At 38.1% G+C, this 18,901-nt stretch overlaps 2 protein-coding genes across 2 annotated transcripts; both read left to right on the plus strand.

Annotated features, from left to right (window-relative positions):
• Nucleotides 1-1,330: 1,330 nt before the first annotated feature.
• LOC109060252 lies at nucleotides 1,331-3,018 on the plus strand. Its single transcript, XM_042749599.1, has 5 exons — nucleotides 1,331-1,424; nucleotides 1,531-1,865; nucleotides 2,061-2,482; nucleotides 2,598-2,752; nucleotides 2,879-3,018. The coding sequence occupies exons 1-4, from the start codon at nucleotides 1,403-1,405 to the stop codon at nucleotides 2,620-2,622; spliced, it is 804 nt and encodes a 267-aa protein (XP_042605533.1). The 5' UTR covers nucleotides 1,331-1,402; the 3' UTR covers nucleotides 2,623-2,752; nucleotides 2,879-3,018.
• An 8,165-nt stretch (nucleotides 3,019-11,183) lies between these two features.
• LOC122141692 lies at nucleotides 11,184-18,437 on the plus strand. The gene is made up of 4 exons (XM_042749669.1): nucleotides 11,184-11,279; nucleotides 15,568-15,613; nucleotides 16,409-17,258; nucleotides 18,247-18,437. The coding sequence occupies exons 3-4, from the start codon at nucleotides 16,658-16,660 to the stop codon at nucleotides 18,249-18,251; spliced, it is 606 nt and encodes a 201-aa protein (XP_042605603.1). The 5' UTR covers nucleotides 11,184-11,279; nucleotides 15,568-15,613; nucleotides 16,409-16,657; the 3' UTR covers nucleotides 18,252-18,437.
• Nucleotides 18,438-18,901: the final 464 nt, after the last annotated feature.

Genomic DNA, 18,901 nt, shown 5'->3' on the forward strand with positions numbered 1-18,901 from the left:
AAGACTATCCTACATTTTGAAATTAACTCAATGTACATTTTTTAATGGGGGTTTTAAAGATGGTACAATGTTATATATCATAATGTTATTGTGGTGTTTTACCTCCTCCTTTTATCTCATTTTACAATTACATTCAGTTCGCAATCCGTCCCTTTGCGCCACCTGGTGGTAGTTTCGCGAATAAATTAAAACGCGACTGACTTGCAGTTAACGCCGCAACTCTGCGGCAGCGGTACGCGCGGCGGTAGTACTCATTTTGGTTGTCTACCATCTGTACATCCACAAAGAAGACCCTGACAAAGAAAAAGTGTGCCCGAACGACTTATTTCATTGGAGGCAATGAGATCTGCAAGAATACTTCTCTGTTTCTTATGGGGTGAGTTTCCATAAACATCAAAGTTTGTCGTTTTGTGTTCATTCTAAGAACACACGTTATCTCATGTTTAGTCCATGTTTAGACCTTCCCATATCTACCTATTGTTATTAGCTAGCTTAGGAATGTAGTTTTGTTTTTTTTTGTTAATTCTAAGAATCACTTGCCAAAAAAACCCCCATTACTATAATGGCCTTTTAGATGGTAATGTTAGCATCTACTATTAATTTGAATAATGCTTCAATTGCTTGAATTGACTGGTGTGAATGACTTAGCCCATGTACACCTGCCTGTTAGCATTCTTGAATTGAATGTGATGCTAATAATTTTAGCCAGTGGTGGAGGAAGTGCTACTTAATATTCTTAACAAGGATTTACCTAACGTAATAGTAAATGTATCAGATTAAATTCCTACTTAAGTAAAATATATAAAGTATCCGTAGCCGTAAAATGTGCATTATAAGTCAAAAGTAAAAGTATTTATGAAGAGTTTAAATGTACAGGAATTTTTTTTTAATCCTTTGACTCAAACCAGGTCTAACCACTAACTGAGGTCTAAACCAGGACTAAACCAAGACTAAACCAGGAAGTACAGATACAGACTCTAAAATGTAGTGAAGTAAAAGTAAAAAGTATTCATCATAAAATTTAATTCAGTAAAGTAAAAGTACTTATAATTTGTACAATACATTCTGATATAGGTGGCACGATGCCTGTTAGCATTATGTAAAACTTTTTTTCTTCTTTTTTTTCCCCCTTTTTTCAGCATTGGCAGAGACACGCTGGCTGATATAGTCAAACACTATAAGGATAATGGGGCAAGACCACATTTGAGAAAGAAGCACTCACTGCCACGTCCACCAGCCAGGTTCATCAGCCCTGAGGATATCAACTGAGTTGTGGACTTCATAAAAAACTATGCAGAAGAACAATGCCATCATGCTGCCTGGCCGACAGCCTGGACATAAGGATTGGCATGTGAAGTTGCTGCCAACTCATGTGTCCAAGGCCTCAGTGTGGCGTCTCTACATGAAGTCTGCTAAGGAGCTTGGTATGTGTAAACACTGATTTAGAATTGAGTGCTTATAATGTGAAATAATGCGAAGCACTATTAGCAATTACAATACAATTAACCATAAACAATATCTGTTTTTCAGGTGAGCGTGCAGTTTGTAAAACCAGCTTCAAAGCATTGTGGAACCGACTTCTCCCACACATCAAAAATTGCCGGCCGTGCACAGATCTCTGCTGGCAGTGCCAAAGCAATAACGAGCAGCTGATACGAAGTGCAAACCTCCCAGATGATAGAAAGTCTGAAGCAGTAAAGAAGCAACAAGATCATCTTTCCCTTGTGCAGAAAGAGAGGGCTGTGTACAACGACATGACTGCTGCCTGCAGAAAGATTTGCTCTGGCTCTAACCTGTTTTTTGGACCGTTCCTACCAGCAAGCAAGAAGATTAGGATGCATTACAGTTTTGATTTTGCTCAGCAGGTAATATTTCACACACATTTACTTTACTTTATTAATGTCCCTTAAAGGACGATTTGGTGCATGAGAGTAAGCAGCCTGATAATAGCGCAAATGCAGAGTAGCATCAATATAGTCATTTTTATCTTTATTAGACAGTTATGAATATACACAAATTTCATTTAATCCAAGTTCCCTCTCTCCCTCGGTCTCCTACAGTTACACTTTCCCTCAAACCCTCTCCAGCCAGGACCAATGTACTTCCTGACCCCACGGAAATGTGGCCTATTTGGTGTTTCCTGTGAAGGGCTGCAGAAACAGGTGAATTACCTGATTGATGAAGGCATGTCATCTACTAAGGGAAGCAATGAAGTCATCAGCTACATGCATCATTTCTTCAGCAACTTTGGAGTTGGAGAAACAGAGGTGGATCTTCATTGTGACAACTGCAGTGGGCAGAACAAGAACAACTTCATGCTCTGGTACCTTGCCTGGCAGGTTGGACAAAAGCTTCATGATAAAATTGAAATCCACTTCCTTATTGCTGGCCACACCAAGTTTCCCCCTGACTGTGGCTTTGGACTCATCAAGCAAGCCTACATGAAGACAAGAGTCAACACATTTTGGCAGACATCGCTGAGGTACTTTAACTTTACTTTGTTTTAATGACTTCAGTGCTGTTTTCTGTTCTGCTTCAATGAAACATTTAACTGAAGATCTTTTTTTTCTTCCTCTCTTCTCTTTTTTTGTCATCAGGTTGTGGAAAACAGCTCTCCTGTGAGTCACCTCAATATTCCACAGCTTGTTGGAATGGCAGAGGGCAAAGTTTTAGTCCAGACCTTCGACTGGCAGCAGCATCTGACTCACCACTTCCGTAGACTCCCACAGATCAAGAGTTATCAGCACTTCAGGTACTTATATTGAAACTTTCACATTGTGTACATACAATATAACAGCAACAACATACACATGACAGTATTTTATGAGAAGATACTTTGCCATGTATTATAATGTCTTATGTGCTTATTCTGTCACAGCTTTGACGCTAAGAGACCAGGTGTGGTGCTTGCAAAAACTCACCGTGATGCACAACCTGTCGAATATCAGCTACTGCGCAACGGAGCAGATCTGCCCCCTATCGACGGTCTTCCTGTCCTGGCCCCACCTGGACTGAACATTGACAGGCAGACCCATCTGTATGAAAAAATCAGGCCATTCTGTGCTGACGAGGCAAGAGACATCGCATGCTCAGAGCCAAGGGTCACAACACAGAAGAGACCACAGAAGAGGATGCCAATGTGATATCATTGGATATCAATGGACATTGAATGTGCTTGAATTTATTTTGTGCAAAAAGTTTTCTGGAAGAAATTCCATATTATTCTCTCCGGTCCGATAATGTGGTATTTCGCCAACACTTCGTGGACTATGCTTGATTTACGTTAGTTACTTGCATTTACGCGTTATGTTAAGTGTTTCCCGCGTGAGGTAATTTTTTGTTGTACATTGCCATGATGTTCACGCATCACGCATAAATGAGCCCTATTGTCACTCCCAGCAGGTGAGAACAGATGAGAACTGCACAATCTTAGAGGCCATTTTCTCCCTTTTGAGCTTTTTTGAGTGCCTACCTTTCAAATGGCCACAACTTCTCCAAATATTATCAGATTTCCATTTGTTACACATCGTTGGAAAGCTTGGAGACTACACTTTCAGAAACTGTGAATAACTCAAAATGCCCCAGAACCGACTTGTGTCCCTACTTTCCGTGATTGGTCACATTTGTTTTTCCTTAAAACCCCACATTTAACCGCACTGAATTAAGAGAATGTATGAACATGGTCAGCTGGAGAAAAGGAGCATCTGATACAAGAGTCATCTGTTTCTGGGAACAATTTTTCAAGTCAAGCTTTGGTAAAGTGGGTGCGGTGCAAAACTTTTAACTTAATCAGACTTAACCGGGCACAAGCGGAGTAAAATCAAATATTTACAAGAGCCTCAGACCAGAGCTCTTCAGAAAAGCTGAGCTCTAACTCTTTTTCCCATGTTGTCTTCAAACATAAGATATCCTGCAAATGATTAGAAGACAAATTATTTTAACATTCAATTGTCTGTTGATGGAGATTAGTATGTTGTGAACAGTGAACATTCCTTAAATACATACATGGAATATTTTGATACTTATTTATTTATTTTTATAATGGCCCCCTTCTACCTTAAAGCACACGTGACAAGTATAATAATAGTGTACTTTATTATTTCCTTGAAGAACCAAGATGTCTTTGTCAGAGCAAGAAAAACAGGTTATGTCCTGAGATGATGTGTTCAGTGTGTGGTTCAACCTGTCCCACCCAGTAAGTACTTTGCAAGATGTCCCAAAAACATTGACAATGGGTTGAAAAGTGAAAGTGTCACACAGAGATCTGCCAAACCGGTTAATACTGGTTACTGTCATGCCACATAGACTTTTAGTTTGTTTTCTTCCCTCATGTGTTCCTTGACCTATAGTTTTCCCTCATCTTTGCCTGTGTATTTTGTTCCTGTCTGTTCTGTTATTCTTGGTCTGTTATTTCAAGGTCGTTTCCCTGTTGCTGGCACTCCTGGTGCTGGGAGTGGCCATATGATGTGTGTGGGCAGCACACACCGTTCCTAAATCCCCTGATAATCCTTAGCTCCCTCCCAGCCTCCCTCTCCCACCACCTCTTCACCAGTCCTCACCACTGCTTCCGCTGTCCTCACCCTCAGCCCACCATCATTGATGTGGGTTCGCAGCGAGTCTGCCAGTCTCCATCAGTGTTGTGGCTGGAGGATCCCTTGTCTCCGCCTCCAGCCTGAGTCCCAGACTCCACCTCACCCTGTCCACTCAGCGGCTCCAACATGGCTCCTAGCTTCCTCCTCTCCGCCATGGCTCATCGGTCCACCAGCTCCGCCAGGCTCCCTTGTCCCTCCGGCTCCACTTTGGTCAACCTGCCCTCACCTCGGGACTAAACTCCTCTGGCTGCACCTCATCTCTCCATCCCTCTGTCTCCGTTGGGCTCCTCCCTCCCTCCTGCTTCACCTTGGTCCTCTGTCGCTCCGGCTCCACCACAGCCTTCCCCAGATCCCCCCGCCTGAGCCTCGGTTGCCTGAGCCATCTGCTCCGCCTTGGCCCTCCGGATCCTTTGCGTCACCCTGGCTCGTCAGCTCTCCATCTCTGCCTCGGGGCTCCCTCTCCCACCTGCTCTGCTGCTGTTTGGTCGGCCCCCTGGAATCGTCAGCCCTTCCTTCACCATGGCTCCTCCCTCCATCGGCTCTACCATGGCCCACCTTCCTAGTTGCGTTCTGGTTCCCGCCTGGCTCCTCCTGCTCCTAGTCCCTCCTGTCTCCGTTCTGGCTCCTCCCTCCATCGTTGCTGCCCTGGTCGTCTGTCTGCCTCTCTTACTGCCCTTCACCACCACGTCATCCTCCTCCCAAACCCCTCCCTCCTTCCCTCCTTCCCTCCTTTGTTCTTCCTGCTACAGGATGTCACAGCACAGAGACTTTAAGTTTGTTTTCTTCCCTCATGTGTTAACCTTCAGGGTCGACAGTGGCACCAGCACCACCACTCGCAGATTTTAATGATAACAGCGAAAAGAACTTTAAATGCTCCTTTATGCTCGTACGTATAAGACAAATACAACATTTAAATTAGTAAAGGGTCTACTTTTATTTGTGTACACTCACAATATTAACAAAACATTGTGCTTTTGCAAAATTAAGAAAAAAAATAGGGTGTGCTTTTAGCCGTCTCATTCTCTGTGCATATCTGTTTGAAACACGTCACTAAAATGAACTGAAACTCAACGAATTTTTGACAAACACACATAAGAGAGATATCTATAGAAAGCTTGCCATGTTTATTTTTAAACGAAGTCATGTCGAAAACAAATATTATGTGACAAAGTAATCAGTATGAAACCAACGCCAATGTCGAGTCTTGCCTGTCTGGCTTCATTATCTCTAATGTGATCCACGAGCCAATCGCACTTTTGATATTACAATAGTCCATGTGAGATGTGCGGTGTGTAAACGCCCACATCACAGCAAACAAAGCAGTGAGACTTTTCCTTAAGTTCATCTCGGCTACTTCGTTTCTGGAAGAAGACATGCTGAGAGGAATAAGACAGAATTTACCTCATATGAAGAGGCTCTTTTTTTAGCCTACTTGCATTAGTTATTATCCTGTTACTGTGACGTAACTTATTTTACATATTAATGTAAATTTAATTAGTAAATATTTTACTAGTTAGACTTTTTCCAAACCATGATTCCTGACTAAATGTATAATCAAGTGAAACATTATGAAGAATAATTCACTGCATCTAATGTCTCACGACTCCAGGATGTTTTTTTTATGTTCTATAAAATATACAGCAACGATATAAAATTAACATGAATTATAATTTCAATAATGTTAGAGTAAGAATGTTTAGACTAAAAGTTACTATAGGATCTGCTCGCGAAGATCTTTATACCGTGCTTAACAATAATTATTTTTTAGCTTCTGTTTGCGAATATCTTCTCTGGTGTAATTTTTTTATGTATTATACTCGGTCATTGGTGTTCGCAATCATCTGAGATGTAAATGTATCAAGTAAGCTGCAAAAAAGTGACCCATCAACAGACATATATGCTTTTCCTTTCTTATCAGTGATGCAATTGATTATCAGCTATGCATCTTCTGGTAATTGCTAACAACTGTTTCAATTTTCGTTTAGGACTGTGGCTGCATCACCGACATCTTTAACGAGATATTTACGAGATTTTTATTCAGTTTTGAGTTTGCTGGAAAATCATACTGAGTAAGTGCACAGTATAGTAATTTTACTTTTATCAAAAGTCTGTATGTGTTTTATGGCCTTATTTCAGTAACTTAAAAATTTTAGTTTTTCACTAAGTACGCATAAACGTTTTCTTAAAATCACAATCACGTATATACATGCTGCTCACATATCATTGTAGCCCAGTTTGTGTTGATTGCAGTGTTATTAAACTTTGGACATTAAAATGTTTGTAAGTAAATGATGCCAGGGCATGTCAAAACTTTTCCAGGGGCCCCAAAACACCCTCGGACCCCAGAGGGTTAATTGACCTAGTTTTCCCTCGTTTCTAATTATGTCATTATGTTGAGCTGTGTCTTTTGTATTATCTTTATTTATCTGTGTATTTAGTTCCTGTCTGTCTTGTTAGTCTTGGTTGGGTATTGAATGAATGTCAAAGCTACATATGTGTTTATGCTGCTGTGCAAAGGCAAAAGTAACTTTGATTTTTGTCGAAAATGAGTTAATGATATTTTTTGGGACATTCAAGACATTCTTTATCATGTGCATAAGTATCTTGATTCAATTTTGTTGTTTTTCTAAGAAAATAATGGGTCGTCTCAGTAGAAAAATGAATTAGATCACGATCTACCAAACAGCTCCATATAACACAGCACTGTTAACACTAGATACCTTGGCAGCAATACGTAGGCTAATCGTGAATAACCTTTAAAGAATTTTTTATTTTTTTTTGTAATGCAAATTATTCACCAGTCTGTCACTTCTAGTTGGACGTGTGTGGACTTGAATGCTGTAGCTAGCATGATCAATCATAAAATCAGTAGCCTACTAACAGTTCACGATTTAATCCATATCCTACCTTTTCTTGTAACAAGATAAAAATCTATCCATGGCGTCCATGGTGTCCATGGTGCTTTAATCCACAAGCATTCTGAGCATTATTTATGCTTGCTGGCATTCACATCAATCCACAAGTTGTTCTTTTAGGTTAGGCTATTTAATACAAGTCAATATAAAAGCAATATGTTATGTCTAGCATTCTTTTACATTAATGAGCATAGCAAATAAATTGGTATCCACTCACGTTTAACATTTAGTCTGCCTCCTTACGATCAAAAAAATAAATAAATAAAAAACATTAATACAGTCACATTACTATATGCCTATATAAAATAGTCCATGATCACTAGGTTTTATATAAGTGTTACTATAACATTTTTGTAAATAGTGATCAGCAACCAGATATTGATAATGTGGAAGTTACTGTCTTTTGTCTTGGTGTGACTTTCTCACATTTTGCCGACAATGCAAAGGCAGAGTACATTAACTTCAAAATAGGGGTAAAAATCAAGTTTGAGCTCACAATTTTTTGATATAGATAATTTTCATTACTAAAACATCTAATTGTTACATGTCCAGACAAATTAATTATAGGTAGGACACTGGAAAAGTAAAAAACTTTAGTTTCACACTCTAGCCGAGTTAAGGTCTTTTGCCTTTGTAGGGCAGTATAGCCTACCTTCATTTGGAGTTACCTTGTTTGTGGATTAGCAAAGACTATTTAACCTTCATCATCATCTTCGTGAGTGTCCTTCTACACTGTGTGGTTATAGAAAGTGGGAAAGCCATCTTTTCCATTTTCTTTAAAAAGACGTCCATATAAATCTAAATTTGGTTGCAAAGTGTCACCTTTCCACAACTTGGATCCAACCAAACTTCAACCGTTAATTTATTACTGTATATTATTTGTGGTGCTTGTGAAGCGAAGCATCACTGTTAGCTTGCACACTTTTTCTAAACATCACCCCAAAAATTAAACTGACTTAACATGAGGGCAAATTTAGCGCTCAGTGAGGCGGCCTTCAATTTGCATCCTTCATTCAGCTGATGGGATGTACAGTCATAAATACATCACAGACATACATTTTGTGTTTTGCAAAGTTTGATGCTTAAGCTGTTGTGGTGTTCATTCACATTGTTTCTAGATTATTGTGTTTTAAATAACTGCTAATTCTAATTTCACTCTTTATTGATCCTGGCGCAAAATGTCCAATGTTATTAATCATATCAGCAGCACATGTGAAAGTGTGAATGAGTACTAGTCAGGTAAATCACTATTATACTAATTAGATTGTAAGAGCAGACTGATTGCTTTTAAAAGAAGGGAAGAAGCTTCCAATCACTGTGGTTCTTGTTAGCAATGGTAACCTCCAAAGAAACGCATGCAGCCATCAAAATGGCCTCACCTGCAAGGAAATTGCTACAAAGAATATTGCACCTGAAAGAACCATTTACCAGATTGTCAAGAACTTCAAGGAGAGAGGTTTGACTGCAGTGAAGAAGTCTTCAGGACATCCCAGAGTGTTCAGCAAGCACAAGGACCATCTTCTCCTCAGGAGTCAGCAATGGAATCGTGTCTCCACCAGTGCAGAGCTTGCTCAGGAATGGCAGCAGGTTAGTGTGAGAGCATCTCCACGCACAGTAAGGCCAAGACTTTTGGACAACGGCCTGGTGTCAAGAAGGGCAGCAAAAAAGCCACTTTTCTCCAAGAAAAACGTCAAAGACAGACTGATATTCTGCAGGAAGTACAAGGATTGGACAGCAGAAGACTGGTGCAAAGTTATTTTCTCAGAAGCTCCTTTTCGACTGTTTGGGACATCTGGAAAATTTATTGTTCGGAGAAGAAAAGGTGAACGCTACCATGAGTCCTGTGACGTGCCAACAGTGAAGCATCCTGAGACCATCCATGTGTGGGGTTGCTTTTTTAACCAAGGGAGTGGGTTCTCTCATAATTCGACTCGAAAACACTGCCATGAATAAAGAATGGTATCATAACTGCATTACTTAACATCCTGCAAGAGTGATTTCTTCCAACGATCCATGAGCAATTTGGTGATGATCCGTGCGTTTTGCAGCATGATGGAGCACCATGTCACAAAGCAAGAGTGATAAAGATCATTGCATCGAAATTTTGGATCCGTGGCCAGGCAACTCCTCGGATCTCAATCCCATAGAGAACTGTGGTCAGTCCTCAAAAGGCGAGTGGACAAGCAGAGGCCCACAAATTGCAATCAACTCCAAGAACTAATAAGGCAAGAATGTCAGGATGTTTTGTGCCAATAAAACCCTTTAAAACTTATGTTTATCTTTGTTTTCAGTATATCATCAAAACATGGCAAAATGAACTGCAAATACTGAAACAGCAAACTTTGTAAAACAAAATTTATGTCACTGCCAAAACTATGGCCATGACCATATCCTTTGCGACCGTCCATCACCCACAATCCTTTGTACACATTCCAAATCACGAAATTAAACTGACAAAAAGACTCAGTACTGAGCTTGTCTGAATATATTATGAAATGTACGACAAAAATAATGTTATTGGACATGAAAGCATAGATGTTATCTTTTGTTTTGGTGTAAATTACTCACTTAACATTAAACTTTATAATGCAAGCCAATGGGAGACTTTAGATGGCTGTGATTCATTGTATTGCATTAATGGAAAGCCAAATAATACAAAGACTTTCAAAACAAAGTATTTTTCCAAAATTATTACAGTTTTATTAGTATTTTTGTGCCGTGATGATGAGGGAGGGAACTTATGTGATGTCACGCGCACTTACTAGATCGTCTCATTCTAGCATTTAATGCAGAGCAGACCTCTAGCCTACAAGCTTCTATTTTCAGTTGAAAGAAGTTGACAACACTGGAAGTAACTGCCCACTGCTATGATTGTATAACAGTTGTTTGACAGCATACATTCCTCATAGATGGATACTTCTGTGATTTAGGTTAAAAAAGCATAAATAACTCAATACATATCAAACGATCTGTAAAAAGAGACAAAGCAATAGTGACCATGTAACAAAAACAGTTACACATGTGTTGCGACATTACTGTCAGATCCAATATTGCCACCACAACATCGTCTTTTAGTTTCAGTCTTTCTGAAAATCCTGCATCGAAATTAAACCTAGTTTGTAAATGAATCCTCAGTAAAATGAAGTGAACAAAGGACCAAGTTCTTCTTGATGCGGTCTGGATCTTTTATCTACGATTAATAGAACCAAAAAAAAATGTAAATTCAAGCATTTATTATACATTTTGGTTGTTCAGGTGCCCAAACTTCAGGGAACACTGGTTAAACTACACCACCAACAAATGTAACTGCCTGGGACACCACATGTGAAATTCAAGATTGCTTCATACAAACCCCATCTGGGCAGATTATGATCACTGTCTGGGAGAAACTAATACTGCAAGTACAACAAGGAAATACATGTAAATTTACTAATCTCAAAACCAGATTGTTAAAGGATGTCATTACACTCAATACAACTAGACCAATCACTTTTACTACAATAGCCTTGATATTTCCCACAGATCAGGGACTTTAAAATTTCTGCTGATGTATCTACTGAAACAATGGTGCTTACCACCAAACCACAGGGTACCCAAGTAGAAATGAACAAACTCCGCCCTAAGAGTCACCACAGATGTTGAACATGTGGAGTTGTTTATTCTCATGTCTCATAATGGAAAACTCCCTCAGGTCTTTATAAGGGATTTCAGAGCTGCTGTTCAACACGACAATTCAGATCAGGAAAAGAAAACTCTTCAAATATTATCGGAGGTGAGTGATTCATTTTTGATAAGTTGTTTTCATGTGCATGTGTTTTGTCTTGTGTTGCGACATTGGTAACTTTGTGCTTCATGCTGTGCTTAAGTAATTTTGATGATTTTATTTAAACATCCTTTAATCGTGATCAAGAAGATCCAGTGTATCTTTGTAGGAGAATCAGAGATAGTTTGCTTTTATGTTTGTGGATGTCTGTGACTATAATGTAAAATTTAAAAGCAGCTAATTATAAAACAGCAATACGATCCAGAATCTCTCTCTGTTTGCTTTTGCACCATGATGCTCGTAGACAGTGTGTTAAATCCACAATGAATCTTGGCTCATTCCGGCACTTGTGTTCATCCTATGTGTTTTTAGTTTTTCATTAGATATTTATGTTTTTGATTGCTGTCTTTGTGATAGTATTTCACAATTCTTTCATTCTGACTAACAGGCTAGTCCAGGTGTGCCAAACCCAGTTCCTGGAAGGCTACAGCCCTGCAGAGTTTAGTTTCAACCCTAATTAAACACATCTGATCCAGCTAATTAAGTCCTTATGGCTTGTTTAAAATCTAAATGTGTTTGTGAGCAGGTTACAGCTAAACACTGCAGGGCTGCGCCCTTTCAGGAACTGAGTTTTGCACCCCTTGACTAGTGTCTGTGTAGCGCTCGCTTGACTCTCTTAAAGAGACGGCACCATGATTAAAAAAATTATAATAATTATACCATTAATCGATGTTTACTTTGAGTTTCCCTGTCTTTTAGTAGATTATAAAGGTCAACTAAGTCAATTTCAACTAATAAATCAATGTATGATTGGCCTATGAATATCCAGATATGCTTTTACAGAAATAAGGGATGTATTAAGAATCAAACCGAAAAAATAAATAAGATGAAATAAAATACAGAAAGCAGGGCTCTCAAGTCTCACGCATTCACCGTGGCTGCATTTACACTGCAGGTCTTGATGCCCAAATCCGATTTTCTGACTATATCCGATTTTTTTGACGACCCGCTTACATCATCTTTTAAAAGTGACCCGTATCCGATTTTTGCATTTACACTATACACTGCTGAAACTACCAAACTTAGATGTTCTGACCCGGAAAAGGAAGTAAAACAGCATGAAATACAATGGATGCAGATGCAAATAATATTATACAGTGTTTGCTTTCCCCAATATTTTGAAAAGTCAACAAAAAAATCAGCAATGCTTTGGTCTCGTACGGCGCGGCGGAGAAAAAAAGCGGTTTAAACCGTGCCTCCCCATATCTCGTGAAATGTCTTCAAACACGGATTTATTTCTGTAACAACCCTGCATTTTTGCCTGCACTGTCTCTTCGCCCCAAAGACTTAAAAGACATGAAACCTCGGCATCGCTCCACTGTGTGTACCCTTCGTCCTCCATCGCGCCTATAATCAGTCATGTGATCTCAGTTGGTGGTGTCCACCTGAGTTGACGTCACTTTTTTAATGACGTACGACTAGCATTTACTGGGGAATATCCGATTTGTCTGCTTACATGGCACACGCAAATGCACGTATCCGATTCATATCCGATTTATTACCACATATGAATGAGGCCTGAATCCGATCTGAGAAAATTGGAATCCATGGGTTTTTTTTCCTGCTTACACGTTCACCGGTCATATCCAATCTGTGCCACATGAGAGGAAAAAATCGGAATTGGGTCACTTGAACCATGCAGTGTAAATGGGGCTTTTCCCTGCTTACACGTTCACCGGTCATATCCAATCTGTGCCACATGAGGAGAAATAAGGGTGGATAACTTTTCCTGCTATAATTAATGGACGAATACCGGGGAAGCTCTCTGCCGAGTTCATAGCTGTCTTATACAGAGTTAAATCTACCAGCCAATCAGAAAATAGAATGTTGTTGTTTCCGCAAAAATTATGTGATCCTGCTGCAAGCGCGTTTGTTACTAAGCAACATGGATGCGCATACAGTGTAAGTTGAAAGAGCGAGATCCGATACATGCTTTTTTTTAGCATTTTGATTCTACTTATTATGATTCCTGTACAATGCCTGTGATCAAAGATAGTGAGAGCTGATGTTGTGGAATATAGCCAAATTCATGCTAAATTATCTTTGATGCAGTCAACTCTCCAGCTGCTTTGCACCAGAATCTTTTACTTAGCTTTGGCTACCAGAAACTAAAGAAAGTATTAGCGATGTTATAATATAACAATGCGTTAATCTGACAAAAGACAGACAAGTTCATGCAAATAAAATACATTGTTTTGTATATTTCAAAAATACAAATATATCAAAAACAAAAAGAAATCAGTGCTCAATGTACATACTGTACACATACAGTAGGATTGCAAAGCAAATCCTCAAAAATCAGTCAAAAATTTCAGGAGCACCTTCTAATCAATAATCAAAAATTCTGATCAAATATTAGCCTTCCCATTACGAGATGATATTTGACTCCTTAAAGTGATTTACATGGAATTTAGTTTTTACACCTTCGTAATGGCATTTTTCTAACTTCATTAAAGGTATGTCATCTTTTGTCAAATTCAAAAATATATATATTTATAAGCTTTTTAAAATTTCTAATTAAAACAGCAGAATAAAATCAAGTAGAATAAGTTACCAATCAAATGAAATCAGTATTAAAAATAATAATAATTTGTACTACAGAGTTGGCACAGAAGAACACAAAAAGGGCTTGTTAGGTGTATTTTCAGACGTTGAATGATCGTGAGAGGTGGCATTATTTTCAGATGCTGAATGAGGCTCTATTTTCAGATGCTGAATAAATATAAAATTTTGAATATAGAAATGTTAAAAAAATTAAATAACAGAAAAGATCCTTTATCAAATCATTGAGTTTATCACTGAATCATTCATTCAATTGATTCGTTCAAATGAGTAATTCATTTAGGAATGAAGCAAGTGACTGGCTTTATGAATGGGTAATTGATTCAGATTCGTTTAAAAACGGGGAACCCTGGTTATCATTCATATTTGATCAGGTCAATTATGATCAATAGGTAAAATAATAATAGGTGAACTGCTAGCAAAAACTTGAGAGAATTTTGTGCTTCAAATATTTTAATGGCTCCTCCCCTTTTAGTGGCCCCTCCCATTTGAGTGACCCCTCCCCTAATCTCACTCCAAACTTTTGCTTTAACTTAAGAGCCCTGCAGAAAGGTGTTTCATTTTGCAAAATCACTGTCCAAAAATTACAATTATTTAAGGTATTCAACTCTTCAATTAGCAGTGAAACCCATAGTTCTTACAACCATTGCAAGCTCGTTGGGGCTCATAAATGAATATCCATTCAGTTCAGAAGAGAAAATAAACATAAATTGCAAGTTACTGGTGAAAGTGTTCCAGGATATGGAGCAATGATAATCAAATGATCATTTCGGGCTAGACAAATGGGTTCTCCTCTGACGCACAAAATCCATGACTCACACTGACAATGAGCAACTGAATCCCGCAACCCTGGAGGAACCCTGAGTATTACGTGGTAACTCAGAGCGCTGTCCGGTGTCCTCACGTTGTCCTCATAGATAAATCCTGACGGTGCATATAGAGAATTGAGATGACTCAATTCAAGATGGCTGAGCTCGATAGGTTTCCGGGTCACAGGCTCAAGGACGGAGGAGCGAGGAAACAAGGAAGCATCAATTTGATTATTGAGAAGCACACAATGTCTCTGCCACAGACTCTGCATGGAGCACTAACTTGTTTCGATTGTGCTAACAGAATAGCTTAGCTTCAAAGTCCCTTTCAAGGAAAGTCTGTTAACTTGGTGGCAAAATTTGCAACACCTCCAGGCAGCTATTTCGGGCATCCAAGACCATCCAAGTCCAATCTATTTGAATGGGGAAACATCAAATTCTACAAAACTGTTCACCAAGCTTATAATTAAATGTCATATTTGAAATCGCCAGTAAAATCTGACAACAACTGTCTCATAAATGTTGTTTTCTGCAGTGACACAATGACTTTAACCATTAGCGATTGGCTCTTTTATTCAAAAGGTGGGGCTATTCCACCATATTTCTCCCATTCATAAGTCATAGGAGTGCATCATCTTCCTATAGTTAAAGTCTTTGGTTCTTCACACAACTTTCAAATTAGAGTCCTGGGAACTTCGACTCAAAGTCCCTTATCTTCACATGTACATTATAAATTAGTTACTTGTGTTTTGATGAGAACCCCCTAATCTATAATTACAACTCAAGAATCAAATTATCATATATACTGTTCATTGTCTCAGACCGTCTCTTTCTCACTCACCGTTTTTTTTCTCTCTCCCTTCTAGCTCTACCCTTCACCTCTGCCTGGACTCCCGATTGGCCACACACAAGGTAAGGAGAAAAAAAAAACACCAACAACAAAACAACACTTTTACATTCAATAAATGAATGCTCTAACATATAAAACACATCATACTAAATACACAACATCAATCAGTCAAATGCATTTTAATCCCTCCCCTTCAGCAACCTATTACTAACATGAAATGATTGTAGCAGTTAGCAAACATCAACACTGTAATTATCCAATGAGTGTTCAATTCCCATGCAATCCCATTTCATTTTTCTCATTCATTTGTATAAATGCCCCATGAACAAAGTGGGAATTTACACAACATCATCATCAAATAAAAATGGAAAAGTTTTTATGCGTTTTATATGCGGAAAAGTTTTTATGCGTTTTTATGCACTTTTGAAAACGGTTTCAAAATGTACGTTTTTGAAAACAATTCCGTAAATCCCATAGTGTAAACTTCAAAAATGTTAATTTGTGAAAATGGGTATATGTGCAGATGCTTAAGTGTCTTTTCACGAAGTGACTTTGCTATCTACTGGCCTAGCATGAATAATACAGCAGTTTTAGTTGTTTTCACAGATTAGTGTGAACTGGGATCATTTTGACAACATTGTCGTGCAAATGCAATGATTTTCACTTGATTGTATATCTTGTGAAATAAGAATTACTATTAGGCCTACACTATTAAAATAAATAAATTTTTTATGAATGTCATTTTTGTGAGCAAAACTGAATTAAGGCTGATTATCAGTTTGATACAATATGAATAAGCAGCTGTAAACTCCAATTTTAGTAACTCTTGTAGTCACCACTCTATTTTCTCCCCCTAGAAAATACATTTTGACATATGAAAGAAGACTGATGCATCTGACTACTGGACCATCATCCTGCAGATTCCCTCCAAAACACTAAAGGACTAAATAGAGTACCACAGAAGTGATGTTCAAACAGTAAACAAAGCTGAGATTTGACTGCCATAAAAAGCATCAAAACTTCAGGAAAATATAATTATATCATATCAACTATTTCATTATATTAAAAGCTGAAATCTGCAGCTCTGCCATAATTACCAGAACACCATGGCGACCAATGACCAAGCAGGGAGCAGGGAGATTGATTATCCAGAGACGATTACCACTAAGGAGGACAAGAAAGAATACAAAGAAATGATCCTGAGAAACAATCCTGATATTCTTTATGCTGATTACATTAATCAAGAAGGGAGAAGAATAAAGAATAACTTAATTTTCTACACCACGCTGATTAATGAATGGAAATTAGTCATTGATAATGAATACCAGCTTGTTGTTAGAACAGAAATTGAACATGGAGAAAGATTTGACATATTTCGATATAGACCATATGAAAAAAAAAATCGTATTCTCACAATATCCTTTTACACTACTGGCACTGTGCTTGTGCAAAGCAATGAGGAAAATCTGAATTTATTTGAGAATATCTTTGCTCAGCTGAATGTCAGAGTGCAGACAGAGAGAGAACAGGCCCAAATGAACAACCCAAATAATCCTCCACCTCCACCTTCACCTCCACCTCCACCATCTGACCATCAGCTTAGAGATGGAGAAGAAAGAGCTGAAGAAAGAGACCAGCCACAAGCTGCTGCTGAAGATACTAGCTCCTCCATCACTGATATTTTCAGAAATCTGTCTGTTGGTGGAGGTATGTAAGGTTTAACTGCATAATTTACACATCCAATATCCTATCAGGGATTCTGTCCTCATCAAATTGTATCAAGACAGATAAACATGACACCTTCTTATTGCTTCTAACACTACAATATTTTGCTTCAATAATTTTTCCTTATAAGATAGAGCTCTTCATTTTATCAGGTGGTTTAATGGTTAAATTAGCTTACACCAGTGGTCGACAACAAGCGGCCCGCCAGCAATAATATCTGGCCCGTGCCCGCAGCCAGATTATTTTGAAAGCGGCTGGTTCTGAAATAAATGTCATGACAGCAAGAGTTATTCTCAATCACTTCGTCTTTAGTGATTTTGCCTTCAGAATAAAAGTACAAGAACGTTTGCAGCAATGTTTTATTTTGAGACGAATTGAGAGCTTTTATTTGAAAAGTTCTGAAAGACATTCAAAAGAGTCTGTGGATTGCTAGACACACCTCTAAAATAGCCGGCATGAAATGTGTGGTATGAAAAAACTAACAGTGAACCATTGAAACGTAAAAGTAGGCTACGTCAAATAATTATTACAAAAAGTTAGGCTCCATTGTGTAACAAGCAAATTAAAATGGTACACATTTATTATTCACAATATGGAAAAAGGAAATAAAATATAGTGTAAGACCATGTCTCAAACATGCCATTAATTCAATTCAAGTTATTTTTATCCATCTCCCACATGTTTTAGCAAGGCAAACTTACTTGCCGACCCCTGGCTTATACTGTAAAAATTTGAATGAGACTGGCGAAATGCTGTAGGATGGAGTCATGGGGAAGAACCTTGTCTTTTAGTGACTTCATGAAGTAACCTCATGAAGAAGATATGGCAGGTATACACCGTTTAGTTGCCAGCCAAATGGTCTTTGTGCATCTCTGGAGGTTATAATGAAGTCCAAATAATGTTTAAACAAACTTGTTTTTCAAAAAGAGCAAACTCTGTTTTCCATTCTTTTGTTTTTGTGTTTTTGCAGATTGAAGTTAGCAACTTTCAAAAAAATTGCTGATTGGTTCAAGCCTGGATCTTCAGAGACAGAACTTCACAATCTTCAACCTCAAGATGTTTTTTTTTTAATAAATATACAAAAGAGACATTTTATGAACAGAAAAACTCTACAAAAGAGATATTAGAAACTTTGACAAACAATGACTGTTGTAAGATGCTTTTCGTATATATATATATATATATATATATATATATATATATATATATATATATATATATATAATACATAATGTATAATGTGTGTATATACACACACACACTGGGTGTCTTTAAATCACATAATGGTCATATATAATTTAAATCAGACCAATCAATAAGTGGTTTTTCATTATCAAGCAGGAGATGTGATTACAATTAACAAGATGTGGATTCAATGATTCAATTTCTCATGGGGGAAGTTAGAAATCTCTTACTTTTAAAGGGAGGGGGGACTATTTTGTTCATTCTATTTTGTACAATAAAGTTTAACCATACAAAAATGCCTTGGAACTTTCTTTTAATATATCTCTTACTTTTAAAGGGAGGGGGGGCTATTTTGCACTTGTTTATATCATGCACTGTACATCGGTAAGGTAAATAGTCAAGTCAGGTTACCTTTATTTGTATAGCGCTTTATACATTAC

The sequence above is a fragment of the Cyprinus carpio genome, chromosome A4 (genome assembly GCF_018340385.1).
Source record: "Cyprinus carpio isolate SPL01 chromosome A4, ASM1834038v1, whole genome shotgun sequence".
In the NCBI taxonomy this organism is placed as follows: Eukaryota; Metazoa; Chordata; class Actinopteri; order Cypriniformes; family Cyprinidae; genus Cyprinus; species Cyprinus carpio.